This window comes from Hemicordylus capensis, chromosome 2, assembly GCF_027244095.1.
Source record: "Hemicordylus capensis ecotype Gifberg chromosome 2, rHemCap1.1.pri, whole genome shotgun sequence".
NCBI classification, from domain to species: Eukaryota; Metazoa; Chordata; class Lepidosauria; order Squamata; family Cordylidae; genus Hemicordylus; species Hemicordylus capensis.
This window is the reverse complement of record NC_069658.1, coordinates 107,196,233-107,216,416: the sequence shown is the minus strand read 5'-3', so window position 1 is coordinate 107,216,416 and position 20,184 is coordinate 107,196,233. Positions and strand designations below refer to the sequence as shown.

The following is a 20,184-nucleotide window of genomic DNA, read 5'->3' as shown; positions in this document are numbered from 1 at the left end:
TTCCATTTAAGATACTTCTAATAAAGATTAGCTATTTCACTAAAACAAAGGGAATTTTGCTGTCAAGATAAAGGTGATTTTGCTAAAGGATGCATTCAACTGTCACTACACTGAAGACACAAGAAGCAATTTCTTAAATAAGTAGAAAAGCAATCAAGACCTACTATCTTGGTATAGTGAAAACCCCATCCAGTCCTAATCATGTTACTTCTGGAAATAAGTCCCATAATACTATTGGGCCTCATTGACATAGATGTGGCTTGAAATATCCTCAGCTGGGTGGTTTACTGTCTGGACGGACCCCTCTTCCCACTACATGGAGAATCTCTGTGCCATTGGCAGACATTACTGGTAGTAGAATAAAAACACACTCTATGTGGTAAAGTGGGGCAGCCTTCAAAGTTGCAACCTGATCTACACATTAAGATCACCACACAGTGCAGCTGTAATACAGAGTATGTTTCACACAGCCTCCATAGAACAAATGCAATATGCAGATCAGTCCCTTGGTTGGTTCATTGACTAGTCTAATAATGCAGGAGCCACAGAGGCCATGCGACTTTCTGATGGCTAAGAAGTGTGGTCCCAACCACATGGTAATCCTCTCAAAGAAGCAGTGGCACAGTCCCATCAGCTCAGGTGTTATTTCTTCTATCCAGCTGTGGCCACAGGATAGCTCAATGCAGGTGGACAAGCTCACTGTTGATTATGCCAGCTGTGAGGTTTAAATTAGCAGCTGTTGTTTAAGCCTAGAGAAAATGGTCTTGACTAGCAGGTGCTCATGTTGTGATTTCAGCAGAAGTTATTCAAACAGCACCAGCCCTCAGTTAAAACTGGAACAGTGTTCTCTAAATGTCATCTGTGGGATTTTCAAAATTAGAAAACTGAAGTGGGTCCAAATTTATCACAATGAAAAGATAGCTCTTACACAAGTCTTTGATTTAACCTGCCTATAAGACTGAGATATTATTCTGAATAGCAAAGAACACAATAAATAGAATTTTTAAAGAAGCCTTTATCTTGACAATTTTAGCCACAACTGGAAAAATTAGAAAGCCTCAGAGCTTCCCTGAAGTAAAAAAATGTTTTCAGAGCTTCAAGGAAGAGGTTTAAAAGAATGAATATGCCAATCATAGCAAAAATGGAGCCAAATAATTCAGCTAGAACTGAAGGTTTCATCATTCAGTGAAATCTCAATCATAAAGCACCTCTTAGGTTAAACTTCAGATCAAGTGACTGTGAAAAGAGCTTTGTTCACCCTGGGGAAATGGATTAGAGTTTCACTGTGGTCTCCAAGTCTGAAGGTGAGGCACGATCCAGGAGGAGAGACTGGAGAGGAGAATGGGATTTACCATGCAAAGGAACACAAAGAAGTAGGTGTGGATGAAAGGAGTTTTCACACATGCAAGTGTTTCCCCATTTACAACAATGGAAGGAGCAGTTCCACAAATGCTTCATTTGTGTTCACTGAGATGCCCTCTTCAATGAAAAGGAATGAAAACTCTGGATCAAAAGACCTTTTTCTAATGTTGGTAAACCTCTCACTTTATAAGAGAAAGCTGGAAACATGATCCCGGGCACCATATTGGGACCTAGCATATTAACAGCACAATTCTAGGCATGTCTACTCAGAGGTAAGTCCCACTGTGTTCAATGAAGCTTACCTCTAAGTAAGTTGCACAGTGCAGCCTGAATTACTGCTAATATCACTTAAGACCCACTAATTCACCTGCAGCTCCCACTAGCTACCCAACTGAGAACTGCAGTTAATGAAGAAATTGCGTCCAGGATTACATAAATGAGGCTAATCTTGATTTCAACAGAAGAAGCCACAAAATACTTGCACCATTTTACCATATTTTCATACAGGACAACAAACCTAACCAAGTTACAAGAAATATATCAAACTGATATTGGGGGGGGGGGCGCGCGGGGGCACAGTAAGATTATTTCTAAGAAAGAAACAAGCAATTTCAGGCAATTTTGTCTGAGTCATATCATCCTTTCTAGTTTGACAATACAACAAATAATAACCCACTAAAATGACCTTAAATACAGAATATAAAAATCTTCAAAACATACCCAAAGACCTAAAGTTGTGAGTAATTCTTTTACTCAGAATATATTTTTGCTATGTGAAGCGCGTGCCAGCAAACGTTCAGCACTTTTAGGTCTCACAGAAATAAATAAGAGCTAAGCATGTGTGTAACTCTCCCATTGGAACTAATGGTCGACATGATACTAAGCAGCAAGTCAGAGGGAGAAAGGCTGTGTGTTTGCAAAGTGCCTTCAGTGTTCCTGTGCTGAAGAGTTTCTTGTGCAGCCAAGAGAGTGCAGAGGAGCTATTTTCATCTCTCTCCCCTCACTGAAAAATACACTCACACTTGCAGAAATATGTACCTGAGGGTCGCACACATATTTATGCAAGTGGATGGTCTTTTACAGCAGGGGGGTGGCATGAAAATTGTTCCCCCACTACACCTGCTTGGCTGAACAAATGTCTTTCACACAGGGATGGTGGAGGCTCTTTGCAAACATGCCACCCCTCTCCCACTGACTTATTGCTGTGTATCATGTTGGCCAATGGGACTTAAGGGTGCTGAACATTGGCTGGATCACGGCTTCTGGGTTTAATATGTGATAGAATTCACTAAAGGTACTTTTAAAAATAAGATTCAATGCATAAATTGAATTCTGAAGAGCCTCAGTTCTCATTAGTTTTAAACCAAGTCTGTCCATTAATTATACAGAGCAAGCATCTTTGAATGCATGATAGGCAAGACCAAATGCTATGTAAGGTCAGTAGGTATCTACACAGTGCTCAAATGAATTACATTTTGAACTTGATATATGAGCATAAGAACATAAACATAAGAACATAAGAATAGCCCTGCTGGATCAGGCCCAAGGCCCATCTAGTCCAGCATCCTGTTTCACAGTGGCCCACCAGGTGCCGCTGGAAGCCTACAGAGAGAGGTTGAGGGCATGCCCTCTCTCCAGGGGTGGAGTCACAATTGGGTGAATGGGTTCAAAGATCCTGGGCCACTGCCCCTCAGGGGATGTGCCTCTCTGCCCCAGACACACACTCCACGTCTGACGTCAGATGTTCGGGGTGATTTCACTCCCAAACAGGGCCATGTGGCCCCATATGGGAATTAGATTTGCCCGGAGCAGTTCTCCCTGCCTTTAAAAGGCAGGGAGGATTGCTCCTGCCTGTGCTGCTAATGCAGCACATGCTACTCTCACTCCCAAATGGGGCTGTGTGGCCACATTTGAGAGCTAAACCATGCCCCCCGTGTCAGACACAGGGGCGGGGCTAGAGGGCAGCAGCTGTACCAGCTGCTGCTGGCCTCCCTCCACCCCGCCTCTCTCCTGCTGTTACTCCCCTGCAACTGGTATTCAGAGGCATCCTGCCTTTGAGGCTGGAGGTGGCCTATAGCCCTCCAACTAGTAGCCAATGAAAAACCTCTTCTCCATGAAGTTATCAAAACCCCTCTTAAAGCCATCCATGTTGTTGGCTATCAAATCTTGTGGCAGAGAATTCCACAAGTTGATTGTACATTGTATGAAAAAGTACTTCTGTTTGTTGGTCCTACATTTTGTGGCAATCAATTTCATGGGATGACCCCTGGTTCTAGTGTTGTGTGAGAGGGAGAAGAATTTCTCTCTATCCACTTTCTCCACACCATGCATGATTTTACTGACCTCTATCATGTCTCCCTGCAGTCATCTTTTTTCTAAACTAAAAAGCCCTGACTGTTGTAGTCTTGCCTCATAAGGAAGGTGCTCTAGGCCCCTGATCATCTTGGTTGTCCTCTTCTGCACCTTTTCCAGTTCTACGATGTCCTTCTTTAGATGTGGTGACCAGAATTGTACGCCGTACTCCAAGTGTGGCCGCACCATAGTTTTGTATAGGGTCATTATAATATTAGCAGTTCTATTTTAAATCACCTTCCTAATGATCCCTAGCATGGAATTGGCCTTTTTCACAGCTGCCACCAATTGAGTCGACACTTTCATCATGACCCAAAGATCCCTCTCCTGGTCAGTCACCCACAGCTCAGATTCCATCAGCATATATGTAAAGTTATATGGTATCAGTTTGGTGGTATCAGTTATATGATATATGATACGGTATCAATTTGGGTCCAAAGTATTTAAGCGAATGCCCCCTTCTTCATGAACCCTTGCCTATTAAGATCATCTGGCAAAGTCCAGTCACGGTTGCCACCAGCTTGGTTGGTGGTGATTCGAAACTGGGTGTTTTCTAGAGTTGCCTGGGACTTTGGAACGTGCTTCCTAACAAAATTAGAGCCTCCCCTTATCTGGATGTTTTTAAGAAGGACCTGAAAACATACCTGTTTAGTCAGGCTTTTAGTTTATAGTTTTTCGTTTTAGAGTTTTTATATCTGTATTTTATATTGTTTTTATTGTGCTGTTTTAATGGTTGTGTTTTTAGATTGAGAACCTCCCATGGACTTGTGTATGGGGCAGTATGGGTATAGAAATGTGTTAAATAAATAAATAAACAAACACATACATACATACATATAAACATAAAAATATACCAATAGCTGTGACAACAATGTTTAAATGTGCCTGAGCCTTTGAAAATCAATAAAGGCATTTTGACAAAGCATATCTTTAAAACATGACTGTATGTGTGTGTGCGTTCATGTGGTGGCATACATAATAAACAGATACAGACATGCATTTTGAACCCTTTGATAGTACAGCAGCCTGGTACACTAGTCTCTGTTGCTCATATGGATTGTCCTTAATCTCACACATGAAAACTCTTCATAGCATTAGATAACTTAATGTATAAATGCATTAAACACAGCATGGTGTAGTGGTTAGAATCTTGGACTAGAAGCAGGGAGACCTGAATTCAAATCCCCCCTCAGTCATGAAAATCACTAGGTGACTCCAGGCTAGTCTCTTATCTCTCAGTCTAACCTACCCCACAAGATGGCTATAAACGTAACCATGTACGCTGCTCTGGGCTCCTTTGAGGAAGTGCAGGATAGAAAATAAATAAGCAGCACAATCTGAAGAGTTTCTTTAAGTACCGTACATGCAAAAGGGCTTGCATAAGCCTACAATGACCCCCCCCCCTCGCACCACCCCCTTCACCAGCTTTCTCTGCTGCATAAGAACAGGTTTGAAATTCCTCCCCAGAGTGTGGAGATTGCTTAATGAGTGACACAGGGGGTTACTTCCACAAAGGGACGGGCAGGGGGTTGCATACCAGCAGTCCTGCCAAACAGCACATTACAGCAGATGTGGGATTGCTGCCACAAACTGCCTCCCTGTCTTGCATTCTCCCTTTCCCCTCCCTATAACATGATGTAGCTCAAATTAATTATGAAGCAACACTAGCTCTGTCCAGACAGTATATTATACCTCTGTCCAGATGTCTGCCACTTGTACATTTTGTGTGTATGACTGTACCTGTGTTCATTTTAAAAGTCTGACCCTATGTGACCATGCTTTTTGGATTGGGGTCTATCTTGCTGACACACAATCTCCTTATAATTTACTTAAGAAGACCAACAGGCTGATCCACAAATAAGGTGGAACATTAGCTCCAGATAGAATTATATTCAGTTCAGCTGACAAATACAACTTGCCACAGCCCCTCTTATTAGGAGGCTTCAGCTGTAGTGGTGCAATCAGTGCTTGTCTTGTCACAGGGAAGAGCCCACTTAGTATGCAAGAAGTATGTCTATAAAAGCAACTTCCCTGCAATGAAATAGTCCTCAGAGTGCCACACTGGTCACATCTGATGGCCCCAGATTCTTTCAGTGGTCCCGTTAGGCTGTGACAGCAGTCAAATAGCTGTTATCAGGTCCGGGCAGCAATGCAACAATGATAGTGCCAGGACTCATATGCCCAACATCAGATATTATCTAGCAGTTTATTAATTAGGAGCTAGCTGGTTTGTGAATCATCATTAAACAACAACTGAAAAAGGACAACATATACATGTCTATAGACACTTTTTAATTATAAACTTTGGGTTTCTATATACCAGAAAATACACAAAATTCAGCTGAAAGTAGCTTAAAAGCATAAAGCACAGATAGGTGCAAGGAATCAGCTTGGCAACCCAACCAATATTTTCGCTCTTCTCTGTACAATGTGTTCATTATTCATTCCAGTGTCGTCATACAGGTGAGGTTTTTTGCTTGGTATGCTGCATCTGCTTGACTGATCATATAAGCGGTTCCAGAAAATGGGCTGAATCACAATGCAATATAATGTTGACTGGACTTCAAAACTGTAAGGGATGGATCCAGTCCCTTGCCACATCCTTCCCTTCCCCTACCCTGCTAATTTGTCCTATGCATACAGTATGTAAGTGTTTACAGCGCTGTATGCATGCATTTCCACATATTTGGGATGGACTGGGAAATTCCTTGAATGTTTAGAAGTGCAAAAAAAAAAAAAAGCTAGTTTTCTCTAGGCCTCCTTTTAATCCACAGATTTCAAGGAATGTGTAATAAATTTCATCACTGTATATTTAATCCACAGTATACAAAAGCAGCATAGATACAATTTGTCAAAGCTTTTTGGTTCAGTCACCAAAAACTACTCCTGGAGTATTTTTCAGAAGGGAGTTTAGACATGCATCATTCATAGCTGCAGGTCTGAAACCTCAATAGACACAGGCAGCAAAATGAGATTCCTCACCTTGATTCGGCTGACAGCTTCCTGGGCTTGCATCATTCGCACATTCTTGGATGGAGTTTTGTCTGAAAGAAGCTGAGTAGAGCCAAGGTAATTGGCAGCGAATATGATTCCATCAATTAAGTCTTCAGGATCACAGGGCCCAGGAACTAGTACAGAAAAATTGGATTATTGAACAAAACTGTGTTACTAATGGGAAAAAGACAGAATACACGACTCTGGGTGCCAGAGTGTGAGGCTGCAAATGCAGCTTTGGAGTGCTTGAAATTCATCATGATAGCAAAGGATTCAACACAATCTGAGCAGACAAAGAAGGACCAACCTCTCTACAGCAGAGACTGCATTTAATAATCCAATCTGACTCTTGCATTCACTTGTTCTGCCGCGACACCCTGAAGCAAAGTAACTTGAATGTATTCCCCACCCCCTTCCTTTCCAGAAAGGAACACACTGTTTACATGCCCTCACCAAACTATGGCCCTCCAGTCCATCAGGGTTATATAACATGAGAAATCTAAAAACATGGAGATGCTGGGTAGTGTAAACAGAGCTGTGTGCACCAAGGAAATTATGCAATGAAATAAGCTTCTGAGTATTCACTTATTCTTGCTTCCAAGATTCAGGTTTTTGCCTTTTAAAAAATGATTGGTTGGTGAAGACTAGGGGTATAGAGGGAAGAGGAGGAATTAGTGGTTCATTGGGGAGGTTGAATTCTCACACCCAACTCCATGTGAGGTGGCCATGAGAAAAAGCCTAGGCCAATTCCACTTCTGACATATGACTGCAACGCTGCTGTTCAAGCATTTCCAGTGCACACTAGGAGCTAAATTCAGCTTGTGGTGGACTAGCACAGATCTGCCCTGATGCAGGTGGCTGAAGTGGTTTTGGAGATGGCATAGAAGGGGTTTTGTCTGCAAACAGTGAATTGGGTCTGAGGTCTTACACCCTGACCAATGGAAGCCCTGTCCAACCTCCTCTTGACTTTCTCTAGACACAGCACATGTTTCCAAGCAATTCTTTGCAAGAGTGATCGAGATTTCAGTAATCCAATTCTGTGTCAAGCACCCCATTTGGCACTGGGCAGGTAAATCTACAGAGGCACCAGTCTTGTAAATAGTGTTTTAGCCTACTTTCCATAAGGAAAGTAAGCTTATGAGACCACCCGACATTCCGTCCGTGTATCCCCCTATCAACTTTGAAATGCCTGGACTAATATGAACCAAATTTGGTACAGTTGAATGTATACAGTTGAATGTTGACACCTCAACAGCATAGTTCGTAATGATGTCATCCATCCTGACTCAAGATGGTGGATGCATGAATATTTGAGATGCGAGTGGTCTAATTTGTGAAACGCCTAACCAATTTGAACCAAATTTGCTACAGGTGTAGGGACGCATAGGGATAGCTCAAGGGTGCAGTTTGTAATGATGTCATCCACCCCAGTTCAAAATGGTGGATGTGTGAATGTTTAAGACTGAATTAGGCTAACTTGTGAGGACTGTAATCACCAATAAAGAGTATAGTGAAAGGAAAGTGGGCAGATTAGTTCTTACCAGAACAACTTGGTTTTTTAAAATTAAAATAACAACTGTTGCATCCAACTCCCAAATCCTGAAGGGTATCCACAGCCTCTTAAGGCACCAAACTAGGAAGCCCTCCATGAAACCAGATGTCCTAGAGGAGAAGGGAATGCTGGAGCTTGTTGCTCATTCAGGATTCCAACAAACTATGGCTTGTTGGACCAGGAATGTGACATCTGAACTGGGCTTATTCTTATCCCTTTTGAACAGAGAGAATTTCAGTTTAGTCCAATAACCCTGATAAAGGTTCTAGGTATAGAAGGGAGAACTTTCCAGCTAATACATGACATAGCTCTATTTGTAAAGCACTAAGATTCCCTTTGCTTCCACTGACATCAATGGAAGTGGGAAGCAGGTGCTGATAAAAAGACTACATTACACCCATATATGACCAAGGTCCAAAGAATGGGTATAAGTGAGAGAATTGTGTGAATTGCTGGAGTTATATGTTTACAATTCATTACAAATGGTCCCACTGCCAGAGATAAGACACTGTTCAATTGTGAATGCTGTTTGTTTATTTTGCAGTAAGAACTGCTGTAGTTTTGGATTCTAGTCTTTTCAGTTGTAGTATTCCAATCTGATTATCCTAAATATAATAAAATGTCCCTCTGACAATCCACTTATAATGAAATTTAGGGGCCCCCAAAGTATATTCTACTTCTTATGAATTTAAAAAAACAGTTGCAAGGAATTGGTTTCTTAAATTATGGATTCAATTCAGCAGAAAGACAGAATTAAAATCTGAATGGCAACTTCATTGTAAATGCACTCATTTTAAATCTTTAGTTGCCTAAACATAAGGAAATGTACAATTGTCACATTGGTGCAAATGCATTCATTTTGTACGATGATTAAAAAGCAGTTATTCAGAAAAACATAAAAAGTCATGGGGCTTGTGGTACAGTATACTAACTAAAAAGCAGAACTGTTTTTCTTTAATACAAGAAAAATTCACATGGGTGGGAACAAAAAATATTAACATTTAAATTAAAGAACAAAACACACGCAGCAAATTAGTCTTCAACTAAAAACTGCAACTAAATTAGAATCAAACCATCTTCATAACAATATAATCCATTAGCCACTTTAGCTTGCATGCATACCATTTAGACATATTGGTTCCACTATGGTCCCTGACTAGCAGCCCAATCTTATGCATGTTTACTCAGAAGCAAGTTCCAGTGAGTTGAATGGGATTTATTCCCTACTAAGGATGCACAGGACCGAAACCTATGCTAATTTAAGGCTGGCTTCGAAGACTGTGCATACTAGCATAAGCTAGCAGTGTTTTATATTGAGAGACACACAGAGAAACAAGGGACCTCTGAATAAGGTTTACAACTGTGAACGAAAGCAAAGCCAAGAAAAGATCTAAGCATCACAAAATCATTGGGTGACTTTGGCACAACAGCTCTCTGTCTAACATTTCACAGGGTGGCTGTGAAAATTAAATGTGGGGCAGAGGGAAAGAAACCATGTATGCAGCTTTGAGAAGGTAGGATGGAATAAAAATATAAGTACTCAAGTACTAGCTATTTGGGGGTCAATTACTAGCTGTCCAGCTGAATCATGGGATGCTTCACATGGATATCTAAAAAGACAAAGGGTCTGATCCCACAATATGTTGAACTGAATTTCATGTACAGTCAGAAGCATGCAGGCAACATGACTATTTGTTACTGTTGGTTTCAGTGCTGATTAACAGCATGCACAAACAAACCTGCTTGAAAGTGTTTTCAAGTCCCAGTCCAGTTTTGACCTAGTGCATCAACAGAGGCATGTTAGGTAATTTGGAGCTTTGGCACCATGTGGATGCCCAAGTTTGATAGGTCACTTTGTAACAAAAACATATCAATAAGCCTTTGGGTAATGGACTACTTGTAATGCTTAGTTGTTTTTTTAAAAAACACATACAACAAAAATCTACAAGGACAGTGCTATGACGGGAGTTATGCACTGGGTATTGCCCAAGTCTGAACATGAATATGCTCTCAGAATGATCATATGGGCAGTATAGAAAAACATTTAGATTCAGGTTTATACGATCACACTTTATTTCACGAAGGCCACCAGAATCTTGCACATTAACCCCTCAGTTGGCATATGACAGTTCTGTGTCCTAATTCACACATGACCTCTATGGCAACAAGAGACAGCGAGTCCCAACTGCTCTCCAGGATGTCACTAGTTAGGGATTGCTGCTGCTGTGACTGTTGGAAGTCAGTGGCATTGGTCAACACCACTATAATGTTTGAACTAGTAGCAACAGCAGCAGCTGACTAAACATACAACAGCTCAGAGCAGATGTAAAAGGGAGCAGCCAGTGGCCTTCCCTGGGCTGAATTTGGCATAGGGCAGCAAGCCACTAAAGCCTACACTAGATTTAAATATTTGATAGAACTTGCTTTAGGCCTGGTCAATAGATGCAAAGGAATGAGGAGTTCTGAGGCAATGGACTAGACTGTACTACTTCGGGCTGTGGGGAGAGGGGAGCGTGGAAATCATTTAAAAGACATTCCTCTACATCAGGCCTGCTCAACTTAGGCCCCTCAGCTGTTTTTGGACTACAACTCCCATATTCCCCAGACACAGTGGCCCTGCAAGTAGAAAATTTGTATAGCAGGGAATAGCTGAGCTAGAACCTTCTCTCTGAATGTTTTGCAGAGAGGTTTTTTAAAAATGTGATTCAAAGCATTTAAAGATGGCTTTCTCTGCTAACTAGGTAAACAGGCACCTTTTAAAGTAGTGGCTCTCATATATTTAACAGTTGGAGAGCATCTGTCCCCATTCAGCCCAGCACAGTGTCTCTTCAGTGGCTTTTGCTAGAGTTTGTGGGGGCTGTTCAAAGACTGCGAGTCCTTTTGGGACAGGGAACCATCTTCTTCATTTCTTTTGCTATGTAAACTGCTTGGAGAACTTTTTTGTGGGAAAGTGGCACATAAATACATCATCATCCCCTGAGCAACCACTAGGTTCAGTGTTTAAAAAAAACTAAAGAAATATGTTTGACTGCTTACCTTCAACGTACGTTGGGAATGAAGCCAAACTTTTTCTTGACTGTAATAAAGACAAAGATATCAAATTATTCATCATGCAATGACAGCTATTATCCAGTCTTTGTGGATGGCACATTATGAAATATGAACAAATGTTTCAAAGTATTAGTTAATTATTAAGAGGTTATCCTGGAGTGGAGTATATACCACTAGCATCAATTAGGCATATCCAGACTACCTTCAGTATGACTGGCAGGTTTCTCACGTGAAAAAAATGTTAGTACTATACATTATGTCACAGATACATGACAGACTGGCAAAAAATTCAAGATTTGAGCATCTAGCATAATGTTAAAGGTCTTAGAATTACATTTATATGTCTATTTGTGTAAAAATTTAGTTCATTCGTATCTGTTCAAGTTTAGCTATTTACAGAATATCGATGGTTTGCCATAATACTACTTAGTGATAGAAAGCTACAAACCAGAGAGTTGATTAGGTACTAAAAATGGGCCAATCTGAATTTAGCAATTACTTTTTCAAGAGAGAGCTAAATAGCACCATATTTCTAGGGAGATTAAAGCTTTGTTTGTGCTAGTAGTTTACCACTGGAGTCACTGGCAGGTGAGCTCCGACTGAAGTCAGGCCTGGCCATGAGGTGGTGTGGCAAGCCACTGCCCTAACCTCCCCCTCTCCCCGCCATGGCACAGAGGGCATGATGCTGCATTCCAAACTCTCCCTCCACATCTGCATCGTGCAGAACACACCACATGCCAATGCCTCCCACACACCTGGTCTTCCCCCTCTCGCAGCATATAGCACACTGAACACCCATTCCCTGCCCAATCTCCCCTTATTTGGCAGCAGCTACCTTGGCCACCATTCTTGTTCCTCCTCTTCCTTCTTCTCATCCCACCCAACCTTTTCAAAATGCACAGGGAGGCAAAGATAGCATCAGGAAGCGTGGGGCGGCCTGGGGCAGCAGTAACAACTACAAGGCACCGGCCCTCCACCAATCTGCTGCCAGCCTGAGGCAATCTCCCCACCATACTTCATTAACAGGCTGGCTCTGTCTGCAGTAGAATTCACACCTAACCAGTAGTAGTTTTATGTTAAGCTTCTCTCATAGCCTAGGGATAGCAGAGTGGAAGAACAGTAGTTTACTCTTGATCTGGCAGTATGGACACCACAGAAGTGAAGTACTTTAGTTGCCGGGGTAGCAATAGCAATAGCAATAGCACTTACATTTATATACCGCTCTATAGCCGAAGCTTTCTAAGCGGTTTACAATGATTTTAGCATATTGCCCCCAACATTCTGGGTACTTATTTTACCGACCTCGGAAGGATGGAAGGCTGAGTCAACCTTGAGCCCCTGGTCAGGATCGAACTTGTAACCTTCTGGTTACAGGGTGGCAGTTTTACCACTGCGCCACCAGGGGTAAACTTCTGATACTTGAAAATGCAAGTGAGAAAAGACTTTTATCAATGGTAAACACCAAATCTTATCACAAAATTCCATGAACAATTTGAATTAGTGTGTTTATTGGGACAGAACTGTTTTCATTTAAACATCTTTTGGTGGTAAGATTATAGTACCAGATGGAGTTTTGAGAATGCCACAGTATCTTGGAAAAAGAAAAATTTAAAAAGTCTCAAGAGAAAAATGACCCGTAGAAAAGTTAGTCAGGTTACTCACCTGAAGAGGTGTTCTTCTAGTGGTCCATTGCCCAATCACACTAATGAGTGTTTGCGCAGGCCACATCTTGGAATCTTCCAGAGCTCAATTCAGAGTTTTGACAAAAGGAAGCCCCACCCTTTCTAGCTATCTAGTATCTGACCCACTTGTCTTACCTCAGTCTTAAGTAGACTGTCGCTTGTAGCACTTAAACAGGGCACTACTGCAGAGGGAGGAGGGCGGGCTGTGGGTCTGGACAAATGACCACTAGAAGAACTACCTTTACAGGTGAGTAACCTGACTTTCTTTGTTGTGGTCCTGTTGCCCAATCACACTAATGGGTGAGTAACGAGCTCATTCACTTGGATGGTGGGATCAGTAGGGACCTTATGGAATGACTGTGTTGAGAACTGCTGAGCCAAGTTGGGTGATCTGATGTCCAGTGCGTAGTGGTGAACAAAAGACAATGAACCTGGCCAGGTGGCTGCTCGACAGATAGCAGCGAGGGGAACTCCCTGGAGGAAAGCCGTGGAAGTAGAGATGGCTCTTGTTGAGTGCACACAAAGAGTTCACGGGGAAGGATTATTGGTGAGAGAATATGCCAATCTGATAGCTGACCTTATCCAAGCAGACAATAGTCAGGATGATACTGGTTTGCCCTTCTTAGGAGGCACTTAGCAGATGAAAAGCGCCTTTGAGCTTCTAAAAGAGCATGTACAGTGTAAGTAGAAGGGCAATACTCTCTTAATGTCCAGATTATGCCAAATTCTCTCCTCATTTGCAGAGGGGGAGGGGTAGAAAAGAGGCAAACAAGTGTCTTGAGAAATATACTTGTGACTAGCCGACCCGCACAGAGCATCTGCGCGCTCTTTGGGACTGGCTCCCCCCCCCCTCTCCTGCCCCACTCTCTCCTGCCCTCCCTCCTCCCCCTCCCCACACTGAGTTCTTTACCTCTGCTGCCACAGGCCTTACCGGGCAGCTGGAAAGGGCCCCGCCGCCGCTGCTCCTCCTCCCGGGAGGCGAACAGGGAAGTTTCGCTGCCCAGTTCCCTCCCACCCTGGCCTCCCACGGGCTCCTTGCCTCCACGGACGAGCCGGGCCCACCGCCGCCGCCTGGCCTCGGTGGCCTGCCGCCTGGCTTCCGCGGGCGGGCTGGACCTGCCGCCGTCTGGCCTCCACGGGCGAACCGGGCCTGCCACCACCTGGCCTCCACGGGTGGGCCGGGCCCGCCACCTGGCAGGCCCACTGCTGGGCCAAGTACTGGCTCCGTGGCCCGCCGCTTGCCTCTGCAGTAACTCCCCCATCTTCTGCCCCAGTCCGCTCCCCTCCAGCCTTCTGCCCCAGTCCCCTCCCCACCAAGCCCTCTGCCCCAGCTTGCTCTCTCCTCCATCTTCCACTCTTTATCTCTCTTTTTCTCTCTCTCATTCGTGCTCCCCCCCCACCGCTTTTTAGCCTGCTTGTGTTTTCCCCATTGGCTGTTGCCGCCTCCTCCTTCCTCCAGTCCCTGGTGAGTCAGGCGGCCAAGTGTTCAGCCGGCTCCTTCCTGCACGGCCCTCCCTCTAGCGAGCGTCTTCCAAAGTGGCCGGCCATTTGTCTATGCCCAGCCAGTCTCCGCTGCTTTCTCTCCCCACAGCTTCCCCCTCCCTTCTTCCCCAGTCCGTTCAGTTCTCCTCTCCACTTGCCCGCTTTCCTTCCTTTCCTTTCCTCCCCAAGCGGCCACTTCCCTACGTGGCCAACCGCTGCCCAGCCAATCTGGCGCCTCCGCTGCCAAGCCAATCTGCTGGGTTGCCGGGATGCATCCCCACAGAGGCACGTCTACGAGAATTAATATAACAGATACTACCTTAGGGAGAAAGGAAATATGAGTGCAAAGTAGCACTTTGTCAATGACAAATATGGAACAACAACAGATACGGAGGTTCCACTGAGTGCTCTCAACTCTGCTACGTGCCTTGCAGAGAATACTACAAGTAAGAAAGCTGTTTTAAAAGAGAGGTACCAGAACATCTCATTGTTCTCATGAAAAACCTAGACACAATATAAGAAGCCACAGTCCAGACAGAACATGGTGAAACAGACTGGTTCCAGATTGGCAAAGGAGTAAAACAAGGCTGTATACTTTCTCCTTATTTATTCAACTTATACGCTGAACATATACTGAGAGAAGCTGGATTGGAAGGAGATGAGCGTGGTTTTGAAGTTGGAGGAAGAAACATCAATAACCTGCACTAACACAGATGACACCACTCTGATAGCTGAGAATGTGGATGATCTGCAAGATCTAGTAATGAAATTCAAGGAGCACAGTGAAAGAATGGGACTACGACTAAATGTAAAGAAGACTAAACTAATGGCAACGGGTACCGCAGCCAGCCTCAAAATTGATAATGAAGATGCTGAAGTGATGGGTGGCTTCTGCCTTTTCGGATCAACCATCAACAGTAAAGGATCCAGCAGTCAAGAAATATGCCCCAGACTAGCACTTGCAATGAAGGCCTTGGAAAGGATATTTAGATGCCGTGACGTGTGTATACCTACAAAGATTAGAATCGTTCGGACAATGGTTTTTCCTGTGACACTCTATTGATGCAAATGCTGGACTTTGAAGAAGCAAGATAGAAAAGTTATTGATGCTTTTGAACTCTGGTGCTGGAGAAGACTTTTGAGGATACCATGGACAGCCAGGAAAACAAACAAATGGATCACAGAAGAAATCAATCCAGAATTTTCACTCGAGGCACAAATGACCAGGCTCAAACTATCATACTTTGGACACATTATACGAAGACCCACCTCTCTTGAGAAGTCTACAATGCTGGGGAAAGTTGAAGGCAAGAGAAGAAGAGGACTACCAGAACAAAGTGGATGGACTCGATTACGACAGCAATGAATACACCACTGAGAGACCTTAAAGGCCAAGCTGAAGACAGATCATCCTGGAGAGAATTTATCTATGTGATCACTAAGAATCAACACAGACTTGAAACCCAATCATCAATCAATCACCACAAGGGGCACTCAGCCATAGGCTCAAAGGGTTTCCTCATGAGGAAAATAAGCACTAACTTCATTTCCCAAGTGGGGGGATTAAACTGATGGTTGGGGGAAACATGCAGAGTAAACCTTTGAAAAATTGTTTAACCACGTCTAGAAAAAAACCCGCACCCTTTCAGTGAAAGCAGCAACTGCTGCCAAGTGAACTTTCAATGAAGCAACACAAAACCCCAACTTCTTCAAGTGCAGAAAATAAGAAATAAGAAATGGCATAGAGGCCTTATTGGGGAAAATCCCTTCGGAATTAGCAAAGAAAGTGAAACGTTTCAATTTTGCGGCATAGGAGGCTCTGGTAGAAGGCTTCTGCGAGGCTTCAATGCCCCTAAAAACTTCAGGGTCATCTATGGTAGATCTTCTAGGCCATAAGATGTAGAGCGCATACACCCGGGTGGAGGATGGCCCCCTGTTCTCTGGATAGGAGGTCCCAATGCTGGGACAACCAAATGAACAGGTTGTTTACTAGCTCCAACAGAATGACAAACCACGACTGGTGAGGCCACCAGGGGGCTATCAGAATGCAGTTCGCATTGACGTGTTGAATCTTCTGCAGCACCTTGGGAAGTAGATCCTATAGAATCCAGGTGATGCCCTCCCCTGCTGCTGAAAAAAACAAACAAACCACTGATTGTTGTCCACTATTGTGAAAAGGTCTGTCTGGGGTTGACCCCAAAGGCTGAAAATCTGTGGTCCAGGAGTTGTGGTCCAGGCGGCTGAGGAAATCTGTCCATGTGTTCTCTTTCCTTGGGATATAAATGGTTGAGGGCCAGACCTGGTGGCAAAGGCACCAGTCCCAAATTAATATAGCAAGATGGGACAGGCTCCTGCAACACATTCCACCTTGATTTAGGTAGGCTTTGGTAGTTGAGTTGTCCATTGGCAATAGAATCATTTTGTTCTCTAGCGATGGCTGGAAAGAATTTGAGAAAATTGATGTGGTGAGATCTCTTATGTGCGGACCAGAGGCCTGCCACTGTGAGATTGTCACAGTGTGCCCCCATAGTCTAAAGTGGAGGCATCAGTCGTGTCAACTCCGGTGACTTTTGCTAAAAAGGGTGGTCTTCTCCCATTGGCTATGTCTGTCCACCAACAAAGTGACTGACATATCAAAGATCCAGGGCCCTTTGACTAGTGTCCAAAATCAGATGAAATACATCTATTCTTGAAAGGGCCACATCCATAATCTGGCTAGTGGCAGTACTACTGTGGTGGATGCCATGAAATCTAGGCGTTTTTGAACGGAGTGAGCTCTGACATGACTGGAAGAGAGGAGGTGGTGTGCCCTGTTCCTGATGGCTTGTATTCTCCTTTGGGGAAGACAAGCTAACAGGGTCATGGAGTCGAGGAGCTTGCCTATGAAGTCTATGGTGGGCAAGGGGGTGAGGTTCAATTTCTCCAGATTCACCTGGAGACCAAGACTGTCTAATATGTTCAGAGTTTGTTGCACATGTTTTTCAAGCTAGCTTTTGGAGTGGGCCACCAGCAGCCAATAATCTAAATAAAGGAATAAGGTGACAGACTGCTCGACTCAGGTGAGCTACCATCACGGCCATACATTTTGTAAAGATGTGAGGGGTGGACAAAAGGCCAAATGGCAAAACTTTGTATTGATAAATCCTGTGCGCTATGCAAAAGCGAAGGTATTTTCTGTGAGACAGGCAAATGGAGATGGGGAAATATGAATCACTCAGATCTATAGAAGTGAACCAGGCATTCTGGAACAGAAGAGGTAAGATGTCTGAAATGGTAGTCATGCAGAATCTGCGGCAGACAAAGTTGTTGATATCACGTAGGTCTAAAATTGGCCCTAGGCCTCCATCCCTCTTGGGAATGGTGAAATAATGGAAATAGAAGCAGTTGATGTCTCTGTGCACATGTTGAATGGCATCCTTCTGGAGGAGATTTTGAACTTTTTGCTGTAGGACAGGGGATGACCCAAGAAAGGTGGGGGCTCTCCAACTCTAAAGCATAACCCAAATGGGTAATGGTTATCTGCTGTCACCTGTTTGCATAGGCCAAAAGACAGGAGACTGTCTGGGAATAAACATCATGCTCTCTTGGGGTATGCAGACTTTCCCTTTTGCGAAGTCTTGGATGACTGCGAAGAAGTTTTCTGAAAGGAATGGTATGGGTGAAACTGACTCTTACTCTGATCTTGCTGACGGAAAGGTTGGTATTGGGTCCTGGGCTGAGGATACGGGATCAGGAGGGCTGTTTAGGTTGTCTCAAGTTATACAACTGGAGCCCCATGGATCTAGCTGTTTATTGCATCTTATGCACTCTTTCTAAGATATCATCTGTTTCTTTGCCAAAAAGATTCTCAACATCAAACAGCAGATCTTCAATCCACAGTTTGGCCTCTGGAATTAGTGAGGTAGATTTGAACCAAGCGTGTCTGCAGAGGATTGCTGCCATGGATTTTGAGCTGCAGTCTGCTTCATGATGAGCTGAATGTAACTGATGTTTAGTAATTTGAAGACCCTCTGATAAGAAGGTCATAGCTGCTTCTTTTTGTTCTGAATGCAATAGATTTAAGAATGGTTGCAACTTCTCAAAGATAAAATGTGCATATCTCACCATGGTAGTTGGCCATCCATAATTGGAAACTAGCGGTGGCATAACTTCTTTGGCCAAAGAAATCCAGCTTATTCCCATCCTGATCTTCAGGAGTTGAAAGCAGTTTCTGCTGGGAACCATGCTGAGAGCTCTCCACTACTATAAAGTTGAGTTTAGGGTGCTTAAGAAGATGTCTTGCGTCTTTTTGATGCACCCTATAAATATGCTCCTGCTTTCTCGAGGTTGGTTGGATAGATGCAGGCTTTTCCCATGCACCCCTAATTACTTCAGAGACACCAGGGAGAAGAGTCAGTGAAATGGGAGCAGTAGCCCCAGACTGGATGAGGCCAAATACTGGGTCTTTAAGATCTTGTGGGGCTTGTTGTGTTTCCAAACCCAGAGAACACAACATCCTCTGGAGCTGCTTCATATGATAATCTTCCTGAGGAGCAGTTTTTGGATCAATCCAATCTGGAGCAGAAGGATCAAACAGTTCAGTAGATGCATCCTGAGAGGGACAGGGTCATCTTCTCCACATGAACCTGAGGGACTGGGAGAACCTGTTGCTGGATCTTGAGCTGACGCAGTGTGTGTGTGGGGGGGGGGGAGTGGGCACATTTTTAAATTGTGTGGTGGGTGTCAATGACACCACTGTGTCCTTAGGAATTGATGCCTGGTGATGGTTCTTCGATGGAGCAGGCAAAAACTGCTTAGCAGCAGCACCTAAAGGCTTCAGTGTGGTGTCAGAAATTGAGGAGAAGCTATGCAGGGCTACATGCTCCCACGAGTGAGAGTAGAATTGTGAGTAATGCCCTGAGAGTTTAGCATATAATCAGCACCTCGGTCCCATTGCCTCGAATCCCAGTAGCAGTCCGCTAAGTACCAGCAGCGCTAGGTTGGCTCAGACTCCATAGGCAGGTACACTGCCTGTGGTAAGGGGGCATATAGCAGTTCAGTGAACCCTCCCTCACGTAGTAACCCCACTGACGATCATGGCAGCATCATGAATATTGTAAGAAGCGCCTTGAGTGTTGCAGTTCCTCTTGCTCCCTGTGGTCATGGGATGAACCTGAATACTTGACCAAGAGAAAGGATCCCCAGTCAGAATAAACATCCTGTCTGAGGTTGGATCCCACATCTCGATCCAGATAAGGGGGAATGTCGGGCTCAGGACTGTGGCAGAATTCCAGCTCTGCATCTGAGTGCTGGGAATAGCAATGTTTGAACAGGGATGTAGCCACTGATGTAGTTTTGCTTCCGCAGCAGCAAGAAAGAGTCGGACAGAGCAACTTTCTGCTCCTTTTTCTTTTTGAGCAGCATGACCACATGTGCTGCTCAAAACCTAAAAATATTGCAGTCTTTGAAGTGCCTCAACTGCTCAAAAAGAAAAAGGAGCAGAAAGTTGCTCTGTCCGACTCTTTCTTGCTGCTGCGGATTTCCCCTGCACATGAAGAATGACGCTTGAAAGTGTTGGATGTGGCCAACAGAATATCCACAAACAATTAAGGGTAGAGCAGAGAAGGGGATCCTCGCTAGAAAATGAAAACCCTAATAGGAAAGGCAGAAAAAACAAGCAGATAGAAGTAAATGGAATGAACAACAGAAACATCAAAGAAGGGGATTTAA

At 43.9% G+C, this 20,184-nt stretch overlaps 1 protein-coding gene across 15 annotated transcripts in view; it reads right to left on the bottom strand.

Annotated features, from left to right (window-relative positions):
• APBA1 (amyloid beta precursor protein binding family A member 1) overlaps positions 1–20,184 on the bottom strand; it is a 156,115-nt gene that overhangs the window by 21,524 nt on the left and 114,407 nt on the right. For all 15 annotated transcript variants that reach the window (XM_053299363.1, XM_053299362.1, XM_053299374.1 and 12 more), the window contains 2 exons: positions 11,297–11,336; positions 6,697–6,842 (listed from right to left, as the gene is read on the bottom strand). In XM_053299363.1, the coding sequence (XP_053155338.1) occupies positions 6,697–6,842; positions 11,297–11,336 (186 nt within the window). The remainder of the gene's footprint in view (positions 1–6,696; positions 6,843–11,296; positions 11,337–20,184) is intronic.